Here is a 23,681-nt window from a genome sequence, read left to right on the forward strand (position 1 = left end):
TGTGATGGAAGTCCACATCTGGGGGAACAGGGTCTATCTCTTTCTTTCTTTTCATTCTTCTTTCGACCAATCATGTGGTTGGAGGCAGGGATCCACAAGTGCAACTATTGGCGAACACAAACTTGGCAATTAAAAAAGTGTCCTTAAGGGTTTCAGATCAACACTGTGTGGACTGGCCACCGCAGAAATACACTTATTAAAACCCCCTCCTGAAAGAAAACCCACTCGTGCTAATTTGTTTTCTTTGGCTGATATCTCAGTGTCTGAACGGGACACGGGGTGTGACTCCGGATGTGAGACGACTCTGTTTTTTAAGGGTGTACGACAACGATGTAGCTCGGAGAACAGAGCGACCAGACAAACGGAAAACATGGCAGCCACGAGGACCATCTGCTGCGTGGACGCAAACCTACAGGCGCCCCCACACGCATGCAAGGAAAGTGATGTCATTTTTAAATCCATTCATCCATGCACATGTTATCGATGTGCCAAATTTGTTCCTTGATTCACGTGACTTGTGAACTGGAAAGTTGTGAAGTGTATGTTTTACAATTGTTTTTTTACTTTTTGACAACCCCGCTGTTATTCATGTCATTCTAGCTCTTCTCCTGGAAAACGTTTATACACACATCAATCATCGATCAAGGCTGCTGCTACTGTACATGGTGATTTCATGGGATATCATTTGGAGCCACACACACAAATGTTTTGGTCGTTGGTAAAATAATGATCGTGCCTGTGAGCCCATGTGTGCTTGATTGCCCTGTATACGTGTGTGTGTGTGTGTGTGTGTGTGTGTGTGTGTGTAAATCTGTTTGTCTGACAAAATACCAGGAGGTGCTGAACTAGTTCACCAAAGCTGTTAGCGTTCTTATAAGCTCAAATAATTTTAGAAAGTGCGTCACTTCGCATTGCATGCAAAGCCATTTGGAACTAGAACGTTATCACACTTATCGTATTATCATCATTCATCAAAAGCCTTGATCCCAACAGAACACTGATTATACACACGGTACCATTACACGGTTTGCTGTTAACACCGGAAGAAAGAGAAGGAATAAAAGCTATTGTTGCCTTTGTGTTCTCCGAGCCAGTGAGTGAGTGAGGAAGTGTGCATGCTGCTTCTGACTGGCTAATGAGCCCTTGTGTCACCCATCTCAGATGAACCACTGCCAACCCAACACCAGTATCAGAGAACAACAAGGCTCCTCTAATAATAATAATTATCTCCCCCCTTCCCCCACACCAACCCCCCATCTCCATAACACAACAACACCAATGTACACCAGAGTCCAAAGCCAGGCTTTCCTCGTTAGACTGATATCTAAACCTGAATGTGATTGCCTCATTAACGAACACCGTTAAGCGGGGAGTAGATCGAGTGTTATTTACCGGGGGTGAAGCGTAGATGAGAGAATGTAAAGTGATAAAAAAACTGAAATCCATTTGTGATGACCACGTCGCCCGGCAACCACGGAGTCATGGCAACCTGCAGCATGGAGGATCAATGCTCTGTGGGAATTGCCCGTCCCTTCCCCCAACACACACACACACACAGCAAAAACCTCCACTTTACAACGCCAACAACTGACAAATGTATGTTAGATGGGACAGAGGCAATACGAAGATAAATCAATGGAATGAGTTTTGGAGCTTCTGCTGTTCTTCTCTCCCAAAGTGACCGCAAGCTGAGGCAGAGACGCTGCTGGAGATCCAAAGCCTTTTAGATCTGCTGCCAACGTGCTAATGCAATCCCCTGACCGAAATAACCCTCCCAGATCAATATTCCAAAACACAATGTTTGTTTTGCTGTCTAGTCTCTCCCTCTCTCCATCTCCGTCTCCCGCCCTCTCTCTCTCTTTAATGCCTCTGGTGAGACAGATGTCGACATGGACCACTGTCGTTTTCTCTAGTCAGTCTGTCTTCTTCAAACAGTATTAGGATAAGCATCATCCAGCCCTCTCTCTCTCTCTCTTTGTGTCTCTTGCTTTCTTGCACACACACACACACACACACACTTCGATATACTTTCTTGATAACTTGACTTGTGATGTCAACTCTCTCGTGGTCGGCCGGCTCTGTCTGGGTCTCGGGGGGGGGGGGGGGGGGGGGGGGGGGGGGGGCCTTGGCAGTCGGCCATCTCGCTAGACATGGAGCCCCTTCCTCCATCGGTGGACGTCCTCAAGCCGGTTAGACCTCTCAGAGGACGGGCAGGGCCTCGTGGGGTTGACCGATCGACCGCCAAATGCCTCGAGATGTCCTTTGAATAATTCACCGAATAAATTCAACGTAACTGAATTATGGGGGCCGGATCGTGTCGTGCGGAGGGGAGTTGACTCCAGTGGATATTAAGTGCTTAATATAAAGACGCCCAACTCCTACCTGATGGACTGATAACATGTATTTAGGAACAGAATGTCAAAAGTAACTAATGAGCCGATGATAGGTTGGCCTATTGTAATAATAGGTTCAAGTGAAGGTGTATATAAAACAAATGGAATGCCAACTGGGTGGGGATCTACAGTAGCTTATGGCCACAAACACAGCAACCAAAACAAAACTCACAGCAGGGTGTCTACCACAATGTGACACATTAGGAGGTCCTAAAATTGTTAGATCATATTGTGACTTCGGTATAACATGTTTGTCGATTGCATACTGTGTGCATACTGTTGAAATAAAACCAGAATAAAGGGTTGGAAAAACGATGGTTTCTATTTCATTGGGAGATTTTGACCAAAAGAAGGCACATTATAGGAGGTGAATAACCAATGAGGAGAGAGGGAGAGAAGAGGAGAAGGACCCACACACACAGAGAGACACACACACACACACACACACACACAAACACACACTGATATCAAAGAGAGTTACGCTCCGAGAACCAGGGAAGAGAGGCAGGTGTTGATGTCACCGTGTGCACCAGACACAAGGGGAGAAAACGAACACACAAATGTGTATGTGTGTGTGTGTGTGTGTGTGTGTGTGTACACACCGGCTTGGGCTCCAAAGAGAAACCACCAATCACACTGTCAACAAGTATATTAGAGCGATAGAGAGTGATAGAGAGATACAGGGAGAAACAGATCGATAAATGAGCAGGGAGATTTAAAAAGAAATAGGAGATGAAGTGAACAATAGATTAGTGGATTAAAGTTAGTAAATCATAATCCTGCAGATGTACGTGCAAAAGCAACAAAAGGAGGAGAGAGAGAGAGAGAGAAAAGGAGACAGACAGACAGACAGACTGACTGACAAGCAGAGAGAAAAGGGTGAGGAGGGGTGAAGATGGGTGAGGAGGGGTGAGAAAGTATGGGAGGGGTTGGGGGGAGGACGGGTGGGTGAGGAGGGGGGAGGATGGGTGGGCGGGGCTGGGGGGGGAGGGGGGTGAGGGGGGGGGAGGATGGGTGGGCGGGGCTGGGGGGGGAGGGGGGTGAGGGGGGGGGAGGATGTGTGGGCGGGGCTGCGTCTGGTCCTCGGTGCTCTGGACTCGTGGCAGCCCACAGCAGCAGCTGGTGTTATCAGCCTGGACCGCGGCCCAAGAGCACCGGGGGACGCTAGCGCTGTGGTACCGCGCGTGCGCGTGCGTGTGCGTGTGTGTGCGTGCGCGTGCATGTGTCTATTAGCATGGAATCAGGAGACAGGGAAAGACACTAATTAAGTGAGCAGGCTGAGTGAAGGAGAGAACCACGTACAAAGGAGGGATGAAGATGGGGCTGATTACATGTTGTCTTTACTAACAGTTTGTGTGGATGTGGTATACCATGAGCAAACTTAATATATATATATATATAGTCTATGCATTATACTGTATCTCATTTTCATTGTTTTAATCTGGAGTGTGTGTGTGTGTGTGTGTGTGTGTGTGTGTGTGTGTGTGTGTGTGTGTGTGTGTGACATTGAGAGACAGAAAGCCCAAGATGGCAGCTGATAAGTTAACGACGGCAGCCATCTCCTCTAACCCAATCGTGTGAAACGCAAACACACAAACACAAAAATACACAAACAGACACACGACTCCTCCAATGACAACTCCCCCACCAAAGACACACACACACACACACACACGCACACACAAACAAACAGACTCACAATGACAACTCCCCAAACAAAGACACACACACACACATACACAGACAAAAACACACAGATGCACATACACAAACACTAAAAAAAAATCAATATGTAACGACGAAAGACAGGGACACACACACACACACACACACACACACACCACACACATGCAATAGCAGCCAGGGCTTTCAGACTCCAGCAAGGCACGGGTCTTAAAGGATTGTGGCCGTCGCAAATGTCACATGACATGTAAGGCGGACCTCCTGCCTTGCCCAAGAGCAAGGCAGGGCCTCTCCAAACGGGAGCTGGTCCTGGTTGCTACAGCCAGAACCAGACCCGGTCCTGGTCCTAGCCAGGACCGGGTCAGGACGGGTTCACCCTGACCTGGGATCTCCCCACAGGGATAAAAAAGTACAACTGTTTTCATTGGTTTAAATTAACGAATGTGTGTTAAATAGTGTGTGTGTGTGTGTGTGTGTGTGTGTGTGTGTGTGTGTGTGTGTGTGTGTGTGTGTGTGTGTGTGTGTGTGTGTGTGTGTGTGTGTGTAAGTGGGTGAGTGAGTTGGAGGGGGGTGGGTGGGGTTGAAGTGTAAAAACAAGGGCTAGGCATGCTGAATTGTTGCTGCAACAGCAGAGGCTAGCCAACACGTAATGGATAGAGACCAGAAGAGGCCTCTGCCTTATGGAGTGTTCCCCAGACGGGGGGGGGGGGGTGTCTGGAGCACTTATCTGGCCGCTCCGCCCTCCCTCTCTCCTTCGCTCTAACGTCGTCGTCGTCATCATCCACTTCTTACTCCATCACGGGCCACACACTCATCATACACACAGGTTGACTCAACGCATGCCCACACACACACACGCACGCACACACACACACACACACACACAGGTCCATTAAGTATCCCTCTTTGATGATTACCTCATTCAGCGTAATACCCACAGTGTCCCACTTTAAATCACATCCTTAGAGAGAGGAGTCAACGAGGGGAGAAGAGAAGAGAAGAGGAGAGAGAGAGAGAGAGAGAGAGAGAGAGAGAGAGAGAGAGAGAGAGAGAGAGAGAGAGAGAGAGAGAGAGAGAGAGAGAGAGAGAGAGAGAGAGAGAGAGAGAGAGAGAGAGAGAGACAGAGAGAGATGTACCTAGCCCTCACAAGTCATCTTTGCTTCTGTAAACTAGAACCAAGTGAACAAGGTCAGAACCAATGCAGTGAGGTTTCGGTCCCGGCCATAACCGATGCGTTTACTTTGTGCGGTCTCGTTCATCTCATCCAGTCACTCAGGGAATCCACTAATGACCACCGACCACACATTTACATAATATGACATAATCATAACGGTGCCCACAAATAACGCATATATTGTATACATCTGTTGCCCGCCTCGCTTTCACACCCTCTTAGCAGCGAGCGAAGCCTTCCCCGCCCCGGCTGTGCGTTCCCACAGAGAGGGGGGGGGGCACCGCATGGGGCGGAGCCAACGTGTGAACATCGGACCGCTCTTTTCCACCGGCCCTCCGGCTGCCAAATGCCTTCTCGCCTTCCCTCCCAAGTAGGAAACCGGAATCCTGATCGTCGTATTCAATCATCCATTGGCAGAAACCAAAACAACACACTGGGCCAGGGCAACGTCTTCATTTACAGGAAGAAAACAGGTGACTATGGCAACGTGACGTCAGGGTCTCCATCCGGTATTTCTCCGCGCTGAGGAGTCGCATCGATGGAGAGTAGGAATGCCGGAAGAGCCCCCCCTTAACTGGGTTAGCGCGCCCGTGTGTGTGTGTGTGTGTGTGTGTGTGAGAGAGTTTGTGGTTTGTAATCACCCTTAATTCTTAATGTGCTGACGGAGCATGATTCTGAGAAATGTTGCCATGATGCCAGCAAAAGCGGCTCAATAATGATATTTGATCCGTGAAGAAATGATTTTATTTTGGAGCCCACTGGACTATAGACTGATTAATCACGGCTCAGCACTGAACAGACTTCAGAGGTTGCAGGTTAAACAAATAACAGACCAGTAATGGCATAAGGCTTCCAGTATGGGCTGAAGAAATGCAACTGGAGTTGCTGTGATGAAATGAGGCAAGGCGGAGTACGGTCTACACATTCTGAGGGTCAGGGTTGAGGCCTTCGATGATTCCCCATCCTGGAAAATCTCAACACAAAGCAATGGAAAGCAGACCGCCCACAAGCATTCTGTCGCTGACAATAGAGACTGAACGAGATCGGCTTTCAATGATCCTGTGCTGTAGTTAATACAAAACGCTTCACCTCACAATGGAGGTTGAATGAGATGAGCTTTCCATGATCCTAGCCTGCAGTTAACTAAACTAGCCTGTAGTTAACCAAACCCTCACCACACCCAAAACATAAAAACATTCAAAATGCAAACCTTAAAAAAAAACTAGCTCAAATCCGTGACATAGAATAGCAATGGCTTACCCTATTCTACGATTGTGCTTTGAATACAAAGGAAATGTGGTTCTATGGCAAAACCATAAGGCTAAATCCCAATAGATTATCCAACCTCTTTCCTTTAGAAAATATAGGAAAGATGTAACTGAGGTCCGTGGTGAAAATGTACTAAAATTTAGATTTGTTGGCTCCAATCAAAGAATCAATAACAGGCTTTGGATCACATGGCTTACAGCAAAAACAGATTTAAGCAAGACACATAAAACAACAACATGAAAATCAATGCCCAGCCCTTCTGATTATAGCTCCTCCACTACGGATCTACCTTCAGCGCCTGAGAGCGGGTGAACAGCAGCTTCTCGATGTTCTCCGCTGCCTTGGCAACCAGATGGGTGGGGTTGTTGGACTCCACCTTGAAGCGATCTCTGTGGTTGTGGTAACTCTGGAGGGAGGGAATCAGGGACAGAAGCACACAGGTCAGAGGTCAACCTAACAGGGCTCTAACCCATACCCGCAGGCTTTAAATGACCCCAAACCTGCTCAAAAATGACATGGTATATAAAGAAATACATGTAATACGTGAGAAATAGAAACTTATGAAATAGTGAATCGAAAAAAACACATGCAAAACATGTGCGGGTTAATCAAGTGGTTTTGGCAGTGGACAGAACGCATCCTTCACAGGGCGTCATGGTTTCATGAGGAAACCATCGTCTAGCTACACCCTGTGTGTGCCCGAGAGGGGATCTCTGGGTCAGCTTACGCAACCCGGACCGCTGACTGTTGTGTTTCCTCTGCTCTACGCTACGCCGCGGCCATAAGAAACACAAAAAGCCAACGGTTTGGCGGCCGCAGGGCCTGGCGGGGCTGGCCGAGCTGTCAGGCGTCGGAGCGCAGAGCACTCGTGCGCACGTGGTCGGGCGCGGAGCTCACGAGCTCCGGGGTTGTGACGCCACGTGTGGTCGCAGAGCAATATTCAAAGCATGTTGTTGGTTCTTCGGAGGACCCCCCCGTGACCTTAAGCAGCGCACTCAGTGAGCACAAATTTTCAGAATTTTAATTGCAGTCTGTATGTTGTAACTTTTGCTGCCTTTTTTGCGGCCTCTTGGCCAGTACTCCCTCGAAAAATAGGTTTTTATTCTCAATGGGACTCTCCTGGTTAAATAAAGCTTAAATAAAAATTTGCATTTAAAGGACAACCGTTACGGCTGCACTGTGCGCAAGGTTTTCTGTGGCATTGGGCGTACATCTGCAGGTTGCGATCACTTTGTATTATCCGCTAAAGCTATAGTAAAGACGATTAGACAATAGTACGCAATGCATCTAATCTTGCCATCATAGGCACTTTATTAAACCTATAGATTTAGAGGTATCATGGAAATGCAATGTCAATGGATCATTCTTATCCAAACGTTTACATTTGTATTTGGGCGTTTGAATGTAATATGCTGTATGAGTATAAACTGCATCGAGAGGTATGAATACTGATCCTTGCATGTGTAGATCACATAAAAAGCGGTACACGCTTCATACCACTGTGCCCATGACGGTATTTTTAGGCGCGTCACATCAAAATGAGAGATGCGTTTCCTAATGTCGTATAATGACCTCTCTGTGATGGCTGAGTGCCCGCATGTCTTGTGAGAAGACACAGGAAGGAGAGAACCAGGAACACATCACTCAGAACCCATATACGTCGGGAACGTGTCATATTGCACTGCAGGGGTCCACTTCTGTGTGTGTGTATGTACGTGTGTGTGTGTGTGTGTGTGTGTGTGTGTGTGTGTGTGTGTGTGTGTGTGTGTGTGTGTGTGTGTGTGTGTGTGTGTGTGTGTGTGTGTCAGCGTGTGTGTGTCTAGGTGTCGGTCAGTCAGCGTGTGCGAGGGTAAGTCTGTGCCTGTGTGTGTGTGTGGGCGTGTGTGTACAGTTTGACACTAATATGTATAGGTTGTAATGGGAGGATGCTGCTGTTCTGCAGACCACTGACTGGGCAAGAGCCGTGTTGAGGGATGGGACAAGCAGTAGATACTACTCAGTAATAATGCAAATAATACTTAGTAATAATGCAAAGGCAGTATTCAACCAGATTATGTCATGATGCACACAGGTCATATACACATATATATATATATATACACTGTATATAAGAAAATTGACTCAATTGCAATGAAATATCCATGCGTTTTGGTGTGTTCACAAACAAGCTAGTGAGTGAGTGAGTGAGTGAGTGAGTGAGTGAGTGAGTGAGTGAGTAAGAGAGAGAGCAAGAGACAGTCAGAGAGACAGCACCAGACCAGAGAGAGAGGACGAGATATATATATATATATATATATATATATATATATATATATATATATATATATATATATATATAGAAAGAGAGGCCGATATAGCGATGGAGGGAGAGATGGTTATATTTACCTGTATTAGGCTGTCCATGCCGCTGGCTGTGTCTGTTAATGAAATCAGGTCCTTCTGCATCTGGTCCACCCATTCTTTGATCCTGAGAAGAACAAACACACACATAATTGGATCAGCCAAACGACCAACTATTAATCTATATGCATAGCAAATATAAATGACAACCTCACAAGCATTACATAAATCTCTTTTTAATCGTATTTAAATTAAGTCAATCACTTTACCAAAGTATACTTTTGAACACAGCATTTGTTATCTGCGGTCGGTGATTTTAGTGCGTTTGCTCGTTTGTGTGTGTGCGTGTGTGTGCCAACAATTTCAACAACGTGAATAAATAAAAATGCCAAACTATTCTACTGTTCATGTAAGCTATATCCTTTAACCATCCTCTTAAAACACAACAACATCAGAGCGTCGCCTGTCTACACCCTCCTATACTCTCAACACATACATCACCCCCGAGTCAAACCTGGTCACAGCGGCCTATAAAATATAAATGACAAGTTCCATAAAGAAAATTAACGGAGGGATTTCACCGCCTCAAGCCTCAGGACTGCCGCGTGGCACTTTGGCAGACAAACCGCCTGGCTGTGTTGTCTTATTTAGAAAAGGTGGGTGTAATGTGAGGACGGGGCAACAGCAACGGGTGACAGAACAGGCGGGTGTATATTTAGCCTTCTTTAAAGAGGGGCTGGTGCCTGGTGGCAGAAGGTGGATATAGCACTACCCATTGCCTGTGCGCAGTCAGCACGTTTCCATCCGACCACTTGCTCCTGTTTACAGGCATACGGGGAAAAAACACGCTCTTATAAAACACACACGAGCACACGCGCAAAGCTGAAGACACTGGGGTATATAGGCCAACGTCATAGCCGCTGTGTTAATGCTAGCGCCTGAAGCCAGCTGGGTCAAGTTGAGGGCTAGGGGTTGTTCTGTGTGTGTGTGTGTGTGTGTGTGTGTGTGTGTGTGTGTGTGTGTGTGTGTGTGTGTGTGTGTGTGTGTGTGTGTGTGTGTGTGTGTGTGTGTGTGTGTGTGTGTGTGTGTGTGTGTGTGTGTGTGTGTCTCGAGTTCAATGCTTGTCATTAGGTCAAAACCAGTCCATTGGTCCTTTAGGGTGGCGAGTTACAGCAACAGGTGTTCAATGAGAGAGAGGAGTGGGAGTGTGTGTGTGTGTGTGTGTGTGTGTGTGTGTGTGTGTGTGTGTGTGTGTGTGTGTGTGTGTGTGTGTGTGTGTGTGTGTGTGTGTGTGTGAAGTGAAATAGGACGGGGATGTTTCTGCATGCCGCTTCTGCGTGTGTGTAAATAGGTCTCACAGTTCCATGACACACATGGTTTTAACTTTTACAGCTTGATGATAGTCAACTCCTCCCTACACATGGGTGAAATATCTGTTATTCAATGAAAAACCTAACGTGTGTCACTTTATCATACAGTGTGATGTTAATTACATCACATAAAGGGTGCAAGTGTTGCACGAGGTGTACATAATTGTTTCCCTCGTTTATTACCGGACCCTGATTGATCGGTCTGTCTGTAGGGAAGAGATGGGAGGAGGCGGCTTAGCTGGAGACCGGCGAGGAAGAACTGGACTGAACCGTGTGAAAGACCTGTACACTGAATGGCCTGTGTTAGCTTCAACCAAGTGTCATACTGACTTTTACAACACAGTGGCCTTGAACAACAGTTGGACTGGGGTACAAACACATACATTAAAACACACACACACACACACACACACACACACACACACATTGGTGAACAATCAAAACATCTTTGTGAGAGACTGGAAACTTGGAACAAGGAGGCGGAAAAGTGAGATAACATTATGCCGTGTCCCGTCTCAACACTGCTCCCTCCCTCCCTCCCTCCCTCCCTCCCTCCCTCTCCTGTGCTCTGTCTCTCTCTCTCTCCCCCCTTTCACTCAGGGGTCTCTCTCTCTGTCGCTCCTGTCTTCTCTAGGTCCCTCCATCTCTCTCTTCCCCCAACCCTCTACCCCAACTGCTCTCTCTCCCTCCTTCACTCACTAACTAGTGGGCGCTAAGCTGGAAGGAAGGAAGGAAGGAAGGAAGGAAGTAAGGAAGAAAGGGAGCAGGGAGTAATGAAGCCCCCAAAAAGGGCTGGCGATCCGGGAAGAGGTTCTGCACTGCAGCAGCTCTCCAACAACAAGCTGGGAATGAGTGGAGTCCAAGTGAACCCGAGCCTGGAGGCAACATCACTGCTTCATTTCTACTATTTATCTTGTATCCAAAGTGACAGAGTGAATTTGGTGAGGTTGGACCTGAAGCTCAAAGATGAAACGTGGACAGACTGCGGTAATAGGGGTTCAAACCCAAAACCTATAAAACATCCCATAACTGGACTGTCCTAGTCCTCTACCACTCGCTTTTCTGCTTTTAACTATCGGTATCATTCATACCAACTCAATGTTGCGTTGTTTCGTTATGGAAGGTCAGCAGCTCAGATACTTCTACACCGTTGATTAAACATCAGTGCACTCAAAAGTTCAGATGTCATAACAACACCTAATCATAGGGGGAGTAGATGAGGTTTCAGGGGATCTAGAACATGATGTGAAAGAAAGTGTTCATCAAGCATTCCCTTCCCAGAGCCTCCTAACATAGTCATACTCGGCCGCTAAGTAGCGTGATCACAGTGGTTGCTGCTCTCGATGTATGAGTCATTCAGAACAGATGAGATCATATAAATAGAGGCTCTTGCTTGGATGACTATATGGATGTGTGGTCCACTCTCAGAACTATTCCCAGACTACACTGTACATCAGGCACACGGGACTTCTTAATCCATGTGCATTCCCGTTTGGTCCCAGGCACTGGGCAGAAGATGCTGGGTTAGCACCCCCATCCATCTCCAATTGCCCCCCAGGACAGCTGTCACGTGTGTGCCTGTGTATGGGTTTGACCTGAGGTTGAGCGGGTCAAAGGTCACCAGGAGCGACACCAGGTGTCGCTCATATGCTCAGACTCTTAAGGTAATAAAGTGACTGACCATTGTGTTTGTGTGTGTGTGTGTAGGGGTCAACATACGTTTTCCCAGGTCAGAGGTCACAGGAAAGGCGTAGCTCCTAAGAAAAACCTCTTAAGGTAATTACCGAAATATGACCCCAGTCTGAGATTACATATGAATATGTAATGTGTTGTGTAGTGTGTTTGTGTACGTCTGTAATATATATGTGTGTGTGTGTGTATGTGCTTGTGGGAGGGTCTTTCGGCAGTATAATACAAAGGTATGACCCATCATTTAGAGTGCTGGACCATATGACAAAGCATTGATTTACCAGGTGCATTATGGGCCGATTACGGCAGTGTGTCGCACTAAGCACATCAACAAACGGAACAAGTCGCACATTAAGAGTTGTGCAAATAGAGTGGCCCGGACACAGGCCCTGACACTTTCCATTGGTTTCAACGCCAATATAACTCTACTATATCTGGTGGTGATTATCTAGCCTTTTCAAAAAAGAAGATTTTTCTTGGATTAAAAAGGGGACAAAAAGTGTTAGGCTCACAAACCAACTGGACCTTTACAAGTAAAATATTATTGCTTGGCCTTTCCATGCGCTGTCCCTCCTCTGTCCAGAGCCCAGCCGCCCAGAGTCCGACCCAGACCCAACCCTCTTCATATCAACTCCATATATCATCTGCTAATAACACTCATGTGCGCAGCTGTGTCTGCTCCTCTATCGAGCCACATCTTGACCTGGACGCTCGCCATAAATATGTTTAGATTTGACACGACCCATTTGTGCCTCAGCCAAGCGACTAGAATGGTGAGGGCTCAACAGACCAGAATATCAATGGTGTGTTACTTAACCAACGAGAAACACAATAGTGTGTGATTAAAAACAGACTGGTAGCGGACACCGGGTGGGCCGTGTGATCCCTGCAGACCAACGATGCGGATCAAACCCCTACATAAATAAATAATGAATACAATCTGAATCTGAAATCTGAAATGAGACCACTGCTGTCTTTATTTATCTGTAACAGCCCCCCCCCCCCCCCCCCCCCCTCAGGCCAAGGTAAAGTGTGACTTTAAAGGGAGATATTTCCTTTTCTCTTATTCCCGTTAGTGGATGTGCCCTTTATTGATGCAAAGAGGTCCAGGGTGTACAGTGTTGTCAATGTATGGTTACTTCTATTTATAGGCCCTCAGGTATTGGGAAATGTTTACATTATCAATGTGAGGCAATGGTATGAAACAGACCCGAATAGCCACATTGACACAGTTGAGACAATCTGCCCGTCATTGCCGAATAATATTAGTACGATATTTTTGTAGCAGTGATTGTTCGTTTTGCTTTAATTTTAACCATTTTTGAAAGAATTAACTCATTTTGTTTGAAAAGAAACAAGAAGTGCAGGGACAGAGTAGGCTAATCCCCTTTCTCATCGATGAAGAGACAGGAAAGTACCTGGGCCTCACGTCAACGGACAGAAATAGACGGAAAGCTTCGGAATATTGATCCAAGTGCATTTCAGCCGTGTCACGACAAGTGGAACCACCGAAACGGTCGGCCCTGCGTGCTAGCTCGCAACGCACCGCGGTCGCTAGCGCTCAGGATCGGACTCGACCAAGTGCTCCATTACAAACTCTCCGCTTTACACTTGAACACACTTTAGCCTTGTAAACATCCCCTATGCTCTGACACTCTGAGGACAGCCCGTGTGCCCACATTGAACCCCTTTATACCGCTAAAGCTGCCAGGGGAGTTAGCGTAGCAGGGAGGCCGCCGACAGAGCCGGTCCTGTGAGCGTCTCCTTTTTGGTTAAACACCATGAAGAAACTTCTGGAAGACACTTGGTTTCTCCCCGCTCCACTAATAGCTGTAATTGAAAGGCTTGTGGTGTCTCAGGAGAAAGAGAGATGGAGGCATGGTCGGAACAGAGGGCGGGAGGCGCAGAGACAAAGAGGGAGAGGGAGAGGACATGGGAGGGGAGGCAGATAAGGGAGAGGAGAGGAGGAGGGAGGGACAAGGAGAGGCAGAGAGATGGAGAGATACAGAAAGAGAGGGAGGGCGGGATGTGCGCTATTAAAAGGCGACAGACGAGACATGGAGGTTTGGCGCCCCAGAGGTAATTGCCCCACTTGAGGATAGCTGGAGGCTTCAGGAGTGACCGGGGGTCAAACAGCCGCTCTCTGTCCCTCCTCTGGCCTTTTATCTACATGCCTAATGTCGTTATTCTTCATCTGTCCATCTTTTAATTGCCCCTCTTTTTAAACTGACATCTACTTTTTTGGTTTTAGTGTAACAGCTTTAATCTAAACCTTTTAATGTCAGCAACCTATTGTTAGAAATGATGTAGACTTGAACTCCCCTTTCTTTCTCTCTAGCGAATAAAACATTAGGAATGATTACGGAGAGACAAATATATGCAGGAAAAAACACCTTTCACTCCCTGCTTATTCTCCAGCCTCCTCCGTTGGCTGTGGACATGCACTCTGGTGGATAAAGTGGCCATATCCTGCCCTGATTGAGCTAAATAACGCCCTTAATTGCGGGCTTTCGAGACATCTGATGTCTTTCTCATTATCCTCCACGGCGAGGACGATTGTGGACGATTCTTCCTGTGGAACAATTTTCGCCCTCAGCCGGGTATTTTCACACTGCCTCTGCTTGGCTCTGAAAAGCCTCATTATTGTGTCTCAGAGAGGGTATTTTGCCACTCACACACACTACATTGAGCGCTTATTCCGCCATGTTCATCACGCATTGGGACTTGTTTGAAATCGCTGACTCACTGTGGCCCGGCACAGCGTTAATGAGTCATGGTTACTGTGATAGTTTGATGCTCTAGCAGCCAGACAGCAGGTGTAGGTTGTGCTAGGGTCCGTCGTATCAGTATCATCTGGGACTGCCTCAAAATCGAGTCGGCACACACATCCGTCACTGTAAAGAGCAGGGATGATAAGGTGAGCCACCTGTGGAAGCAAATCTAGTTTCCTTCAACAAACAAAGCATTGAATGCTCAACAAAGCATCAGAAACCCTCACAATATACACACACATACATGTAGTACAGACGACTGCGCCTACATCTGCTTAATCGATGGCGACAATCTGAAAATCGGAAAAACTGTGATGTGATGTACTTTTCAGATCCATGTAGACGTTCAATTCCTATTGGCTTGAGGAGAAGTCCAAGCGACCGACTGGTCATTCAATTGCCACGGCATAATAATTCAGTTGCGGTCCATGAACAACCACATCCAGAATTCTTTTCACCTCTACGGCCGACTCTGACCACTTCCAAATACTCTGATGCAACACTGCTGCCCTCAGCCTGAGCCTGATTCCAACAATGTTCACGCTTTTGTGAACGTCCCTGGCCAAGAGGGGATCTGCCACGCGTCCCATCTGCCTTAAGCGGTCAACACAAGATGATAGCGGGCAAACAGACAGAAGTTCAGCGCTTTCAATCCATAAAACACACATCTAGTTTTGTACGTAAAGAAAGCTGTGTGACTTAGAACGTCAAACAGAGCTGTAATCTGTCCGCTTAGCTAGGGTAGCATCGACGCAAGGTCGGGCTTGAAACGCTCAACTCCCCAGGGAAACGTTGGCACACAACAGAGCTCATCATGTTGTTGTGTTGAATGCTTTTAGCGGAGAGTTTGACCTGGCACACAGCAGACTGTATCACTGCATCCTGACTAACGGCCACCCGGTCGTATCGCCCGTCTGACGTCGCAGGTGCCTGCACATATTTATCTAGCTGTGAATATAATTGGCATTGAAGCTGCAGGTGTGGAGAGACTTCGGCAATCCCACTCTGGCAACATGATGCGGTTGTGTGCGTGCGTGTGTGTGCGCGCATCATCGCCCACTTCTGAATGACAACACAAACAAACAGCAATTAGTGAGGATACTCGACAAACATTTGAGTCGCTCTCGTGAGTGGAACTTGTGGTTTTGACGTCTCGCTCTGCAGCGGCTGCTTCTGACCCTGTTCTCGTCTTCAGTGAAGGCTCATCTCTCATCGTCAGTGAGCAACATCTCCCCATCTAGAAGATGCAATGCAAGGAAATTGTTCTCTGTGGATATGTGTAAGCTATTGTGTGTATCGTTCGAATATGTTTTCTTAGTACGAATACGTTTTATATGAACTACGCAGACACAAGCGATACCCTCGACTCGAGGCAGGGAAACACAACAGGTGCGCGCATATTCACGCAATCAGCCGTGTGAGAAAGGACGAGGTGGTGTTATTGTTGAGTGGGTATTGTGGTGACAGAGCCAGACCCCCCCTCTGCTCCTTTAGCTCTGGTAGCAGTTATTTTTGCCATGTGTTTAAACCATAACTGTGATATAGTAATTGAATTTGAACATTTACTCTGATTAGTTTTTCGCCCAGATCCAAGAAAAAGAAAAGTTTGTGTGATGTGCAATGTGATGTAATATAGTGGTGTGACCCTGTCCTGATAATGCACAGGCTGGACTGCACACACACACACATACACACACACACGCACACACGCACACAGATTTCAACAGTTGATTAGTGTGGTATAAATAGATAAACCAACCCTGAGGCCAAAATAACCAATTAACGCCAATCTTGACACACACAAGCAGCCACAGAACTCACCCTGTCATGTCCATCTCATGACGGTGAGTGAAATACAGGCTGAGAGAGGAGGCCAAGAGAAGGCCACTCCTATAGACATAGCTCCAAACAATTGTTTGGATTTTCCTACTCAAGGCAATGAAAAGAGAAGCAACATTGGTTATTGAATGAATAAGACGATTCAACATTCTACGATTTAAATTATTGTTTGCTTTGATTAATTGTTCAAAATGCTTTCTTTCAAATATAAACTGTCAAATGAAACTACAATTCAAGCGCAAATAGTGAGTCAATCCATCCTACAAACATCACTTTTTCAGCTTAGAGAGCCAATGGGAGTGCTTGTCTTGCTTGTGATTGTCTGCCAATGCGCTGCTGCCAAGCTCCTGCTGGGGACGCAGGCTTGGTGGAGGTGGGAGGAGATGCATCTTACTTCAAGCGCACAACTGCAACACCCTGTTGTAGCGTTGGTGTTGAGGTGTGCGGCGGTGAGGTGAGAGGGACTTTGAACTCCTTGTGCATCACGCCTTCCTCGTTAATCGAAGCGAATGGGAGTAATGACTGAATGAATGCAAATATTTTATACATTCAGCAGAATTAACGTTAACGTTCCGCCAAATAAAATACGTAAACTTTGCTACTAGACGATTCTAGAAGCGAATGAGAGCTTCAAACAAACGACCTCTCCCGTTCATTTACACGACCGCTGCTCGGCCGTGACACATACAGCTGTGCTTCCTGCACTGGAAAGGGAACACACACGCCAAACAGCTGTTAGCCATTTCCAACGTTACCAAGGCAACGGCAATGGAAAATTCCAGGGGAAGTGTAGTGCCCCGGGATGGATCCAAACCTACTCCCCCATTCCCAGCCCGCCCCCCCCCCCCCAGCCCCAACACATTCGAGAGCAGAGGGAATACCAAATTCCCTCAAGGAACGTTGGGAACTACACTTAAAAGCCTGCCGCTAAAAGCAAACTTTGGCAGCAGAGCATCAACTTACCTCAAAGCTTTAGAGGTACAACTGCTGACGAACGAGATTTAACAGGAAGGAGGAGCTTAACCCAAGGAAACATCCAAGTGACCGGCGCCATTACTAGCCTCTACTGTCTCGTACCCTAAGCCGGGCCCGGGAGGGGGACTTCTAAAAGCATCCCCCCTCCACCACTCCTCCGCCCCAGCCCGCCTATAAATAGCCAGGTCAGAGAGGGGAAAAGGGGGAAGGGGTGGGAGGCATGGAAAGAGGAAATAGACAGGAGGAAGTAAAGGGCTGATTATGGTTCCACGTCGATGCAACGCAAGGGGGTTACGGACCCCTTACGTCCTTGCGGAAGCCTCCTCGCGTCCACCGCAAGGGTCGGACGTGCGCCTCCCAAAGATTGTAACCTTCCGTTGAGGCGACGCAGCAGCAAGGGCTGCGATTGGTCCGCTTACTCAAACCCGACACAGGACCAAAACAGGTTCACGCCTGCGTCGAAGCGTCTGCAGTGTCATTGCGTTCGCGTGGAACCATAATAGGCCCTTTAGGGAGCGGGAGAAAAAGATAGCCGGGATGAATTGCGGCGGGAGCGGAGTAGAAGAGAGGGAGCAGGTGACGGAACGGGGTGAGAGAAAAGTACCAACAAAAAGAGAGCGCGATGTGAGAAACCAAAAAGTGAGAGATTGGGCTTGAGAAGTTAGCCCCGGGTGGCGACCTCGCACCTTCACGCTTCGTGTGTAAGAGAGCCGGGACCTCGGCTGATTGACTCCGACAGCCAGAGCACACACACCCCCCCCCAGCTGCAGGGCAGCCACAGTGAGAACCTTTGGAGTACACACGCTGTTGTGCGCATTAGCATTTCAATTAATCTTAGACTGATTCCTTCCAGGTTTATCCAAGGGCGCGTTCCGCTCCATGATCAAACCCTCCCGCCCGAACCTGATCCAATCAAACTTCACTCTGGCTCTCACAACACACATAGGAAAATGTTTTCCGTCAAGTGATTTATGACGGAAATAGAATTTACAATTAAAATGTGATCCCTTCCAGGCATTAATAATAAAATGTAGCTTTTTTTATTTAATAAGTGACTATTGGCTGGCTGGTGTCATAATGTTATGATGATTAATATCCGTAGTTTGAATAAAAGCCTGTAAAAGCCCTCTGTCTAATGAGCTGAGATATGAATAGAGCTGCACAATATATTGCAGTTGTGACATTGCGATATATATAGCTGCAATTCCACTGCAAAAAGTCCCCTTGCAGTTTGCCATTTCCCTCTTTCCCTTCAGAAGCGCCTTTCTCAACACCTCCTATGCCATCTTATGTTTGACCACATCCATTTTACTCCAGATGTTTTCCACTACTGCATCGTGCCTTTCTGTTGGACGCTCCTCAGTCTGTTTGTCGGGAACATTTAAGGGCACATTAATTAACTGTTAACCATCATTATTGTGTCGAGTTTACAGATCAGCTCCTCCAGCAGCATATCTTGTCGAAAAACAAACATGAAGCGAAAGAAGATGTCACAATCTGTTAACCCAGATCTCCTCTGCCCTCAGACTTCAGATATTAAGCCAAAGTCTGATTTGTGAGACAGGGGTTAACCCTAACCCACCAACGATAACCCTTACCGAAAACCAAACCCTAAACACTTTCCCTTATCCTAACCCCTGTGCTGATGCTATATGCATTCACAAATATGAATTGATAAACCCTCATTGCATAGAGTAACCTGTTCGTCCTTATATTCCCCCATGACATCCCAGTGTCCTGTAGCCGTGAGGGTCTCCTCACATCAGAGCCCCTGATCACAGCAGACACGGCCGCGGCAACACGAAAAATGCACATCCTTTTAAGCTGGTTGAGCATGTAATGTTGTTAGCCATCATGAGAGGGCAGATAGACGACGGGGGGGCTCGGGGGGGGGGGGGGGGGGGGGGGGGGGGGGGGGGGGGGCTGTGGCAATGGAAGAAGAACTGACATTAGAATAATGTTATGTATCTATTAACACAGGCGCTATCATGCATGAGGGAAAAGTCAAGCATGTGCATCGGACCACAGTACGACAGTGTATTGCATTCACTGTAGGGTTTGCACAACTCATTCAGACACACGTTTGTGGCGGGAACACCAAATGGTTGCAGTGATGCGAGTGGTGGAACAAACTAGGCCCATTACTACTATTCAGTCATTTAGCAGGCGCTTCTTTCCGAGAGGGCCTTTGCACAGTGACGTAAGATACTGGGATCATTAGGGAGCAGGTAAGGGGTTAGGCTGCCTGTTTAGGGATACCTTTAGGTAAGGCTTAGGACATTGGGGATCGAACCCAGTACCTTTCGGCTGGTAATCCAAATCCCCGCCCCAACCACTACACCAGTGGTTCTCAAACTTTGGAAAAGGGGGAAATTCCAAGCCCCACCTGCCCCAATCGCCCCAACACAATGCTAATGAAATACACCAAGCTTAACATTATCAAATTTTTGAAGTAACATCAAGTAACATCAAATAACAGCAAGTTCAACAATAGATAAAATAAAAGTGCGGCTGTGTCATCACATTACAATTGACGCTTCGCTAAGCCCCGCCCCCTTAGTTACTGTTGCTATGTCTGTCAAGCTTTCGCTCCTACCATAAGAAATACGAGTTTTCAGCAGCCGCATTTACATGGACACTTCTGATCCGATTAGAAGAAAAAGAACAGCTCAATCGGAATAAAAAATGATTATAAATACGCCTCAATTGGAATACAATTCTCTGATCGGAATAGAATTCCATGCGGAACAGAAGAGGTGGTGTAGTCTGCTATAATCGACATGTATACACTTATTCCGATTGGTTTGGGGTGGGTGCGGCTACTTTTTACCTTAGAGAGATGGCATCAGCAGCTGCAGTAGTTTGCAATTGGTCCGTCGGTACTTTTATGCACACCAAACTTGACCGCTGTCAAGGAAAGTGGATTTTTTGCCTGATTCACGTCTTTCTTATCACTCCGTAAGTAGTCCGGTAACTTATCAACCCCAACGCGTCCGGTTTCTAAGCGACGTCAACGTCTTTGGCAGACTATTTCTCTGCTGATCAACACTACGAATGGTAATTGTAAAAAAAAAAGACACCGTGTGAAGATATTGTTTAGTTTTGGCAAGGGGCCGTGTAATAATCAGGATAATGTATAGAACGTCGCCGGTCATTATCAAAAATAATACCCTTCAGGGCGAAGCAAGACACCTCAGCTTCGCGTCGGGGTCCGGTTCGGCCTGTCGGGGCTTATTTTCCCGATAAGGACCGGCATTCTGTACAACATTATCCCTTACATATATCATATAAGTCCAGACCAACATAACGGTTGTGCGCAAGAGACATACAAACGTACATTCGGATTGCATGATAGGAATAGATCTATTCCGATTAGAAATTTAATCGGATCTGAAATTTCCATGTAAACGCAGCTAGTGAAATTTTCTCCCACTTGTCGCGCCCCACCTGTCCCGTCTCTATTCCCCACCAGTGGGGCGCGCCCCATACTTTGAGAACCGCTGCACTACACTAACCAACCCCGTCAAACGCTTACACCATTCTCACATCACCACATTAAACACCTAATGTAGAGAAGGTCACAAGAAGGATAAAGGTTCCCTTTATTTATTGATACATCCTCACGACATGTCAATCTTCTCGACCACTTCCAGCTCTCCAGCCTCCTCTCTCGGTGTGTATGCATCATGGTGCCTCAGAGGGGCAATCGAAGCCGTCACACTTTGCATTTCAGATGTGATGCTGTCAATCATCTGGCAGACTCGAGAAGCAGGCTGAACAGAGAACAACATAAGAGGCCGTGTGTGCGTGTGTGCGCGTGCGTGCGTGTGTGTGCGTACAAAGTGAAGCCTCCTTGAATACAGTGACCCAGTGCGTTTTCAACTAAGTCACCAAAGATGGGCCGCCTGACTAGCTGGACATGGCCGTGCTTACTCCAGCGTTTCCCTGGAGGGGAATCAAACCGGCTCGTCCTACTGACCCCCTGGCCTCCCTGCTCCCTCTCACTGACTTTCAACTTGCAGAGTCACAAACGAAGCCTGTCGTTCAACATCAATCTCAAAACACAACTCCGATGCGCTTGATAGGACACACCATTCACAGGACGACAAAGTACATGTTAGCATGAACGATTCTGAGGCTCTAGTGGGCAATATGGAAGACGTGTACGTGATCACTGACATCGCAGCCATCTGGGCTCAGTTCCAATCAACAGCAATGATTATTATTAGGTGATTAGGTTTGATCACAACGATCAAACCGTTGTTGAGGATTGACTTTAGCCCAGTGAGGGTGTGATAAACCCAAACACAGGATGACAACAGGGAAGACACGAAGATCGATGCAACGCGGCTGTAAATCCATCGATCCTTAATGGACACGCCAGGCAGCTTCCCCATCTAACCTAACCAAACGCCACAGAACGACATTTCAAGGAGAACTTGTGTGAGAAAGTGTGTGGGCCTGGGTCACACGTCAGTCACTGATTGCGCTTGTGTGTGTGTGTTTGTATGTGAATCAGAATCAGGCGAGAAGGCTCAATCCACTTAGTGGCGGTGGAGTATATGGAGGGAGCAGTCTCTCAATCAATCAGTCTGACATCACGCTCCGGGCTATTAGGCTGAGTGCCATCATCTCTCTCTCTCTCTCTCTCTCTCTCTCTCTCTCTCTCTCTCTCTATTGGTCTCTCTCAAGACCAAAATGTAACATGTTTACCAGGTAACCCTTTCGGACACACCGGAATCACAGCAAGTTGCCTGGTGAGGTCTTCATTTGTGTCAAGTGTGGAATGAAGGGTAACCACATTAGTATTCATTAGTGAACATTATCTGAAGCCAAATCATTCGTATGTTTTTTTTAATACAATAGTTGTAGTTTAGGTTATTTTTACATTAATATAGGACGCAAAGTCAAAAGAGGGTCACAGATGCATATATGTGGGTCATTGGATACATTGCGGTATATAATTGCAATTGACAACATCTGAACAAAAATATGGCAAATTAATTAGCAATTGAAGCTTTGGTTTGTATCATTTCAAACATTTGCACGATTAAAGGTGATCAATAAGTAAGTTATTCAACAAGTAAGCTATTTGGTCTCTTCTCTCCAAGAATAACGTAGTCACGTGCCACAGATGACAACAAATACATTCATGAGACTTCTTCTAAAATGCCACCGATTCGTAGTCTAATATGCAAGCACCAGAGGAAGTCAAATAAAGTATAAAGCATTCAGATCCATATCGCCTCACATAGGACATAGCCCTACTAGATGCATTTCTAGAGCCCATTTGTCTAATCTTAGATCGTTTAAATATAGCAATGCTGTTGCCCGGTGCAAGTTACACTTCTTTCAACACAAGGTCGGTCGACTTCAACCCGTTTAAAACACATTTCACACAAAGACACACGACGGCTTACCAAGACTTGATTTTAATTATTTTGCAAATCTGAAAAAGAGCGTTAATTACTTGAATGGAGTAAACAGGACGCACAGGAACCAGAACAGCGCGCCAGGCTCTCACTGCCTGCACGTTTAAACCCACAAGTGTCAGAAGCCAACAGGCGGCCGCGCACTCACATGTGTTCTGTCGGGAACTCTCCCACGGAGACGGACCACGTCGCGGCCAGGAGTAACAGGCTGACGGAAAAAGTGGAGGTATCCATGGTAATGCGTATTCCCATCCGCCGTGTTCACAAGCAGAATAACCCGAAAAACTCGATCCAAAAAAGAGAAATAAGAAGGCGAAGTAAATCAAGTCCGCTAAAAGAAAGTCCGCACAGCAAACGGAGCGCTGTGGCGTTTCAATCAAACACTGTGAGCGCCATCGTGGGCGAGTTTGAAAACAAACCTCGGATTGTTCGCGTTTCTTATTTTAATTCACCAGCAGGCACATGTCTGGTTTCCCCCCCCACCACCGCTTTGACAGTAAGCTCTCGCGTTGTAGCTTACAGTAGACACGCAGACGGCGGCGAACGGGGAAGGAGAGGAGGGCACGTCGCCGATCACCCCGAGCTCACCAGCGCTGTGTGACCTCACGCACGGATCGGTATCCGCCGAGCCCCCCCCCCCCGCCTCCTCCTCCCCACCCGACACACCCAAGCCCCCGTACCCACCCACCCTTTGGTTATGCACGATAATTGCGCGTGGTTCTTTCTCCATTTATGGCGCTCTTCTC

At 47.1% G+C, this 23,681-nt stretch overlaps 1 protein-coding gene across 1 annotated transcript in view; it reads right to left on the minus strand.

The window, feature by feature from the left end:
- LOC307089617 (voltage-dependent calcium channel subunit alpha-2/delta-1-like) overlaps positions 1 to 23,425 on the minus strand; it is an 82,772-nt gene extending 59,347 nt beyond the window's left edge. Inside the window, exons 1-3 of the mRNA XM_079755971.1 lie at positions 23,084 to 23,425; positions 8,905 to 8,986; positions 6,809 to 6,925 (exon numbers count right to left, since the gene is read on the minus strand). Of these exons, the coding sequence (XP_079612097.1) occupies positions 6,809 to 6,925; positions 8,905 to 8,986; positions 23,084 to 23,187 (303 nt within the window). The 5' untranslated portion in view covers positions 23,188 to 23,425. The remainder of the gene's footprint in view (positions 1 to 6,808; positions 6,926 to 8,904; positions 8,987 to 23,083) is intronic.
- Between the last annotated feature and the right edge of the window lie 256 nt (positions 23,426 to 23,681).

The sequence above is a fragment of the Pollachius pollachius genome (assembly GCF_949987615.1).
Source record: "Pollachius pollachius genome assembly, chromosome: 18".
Lineage (NCBI taxonomy): Eukaryota > Metazoa > Chordata > Actinopteri > Gadiformes > Gadidae > Pollachius > Pollachius pollachius.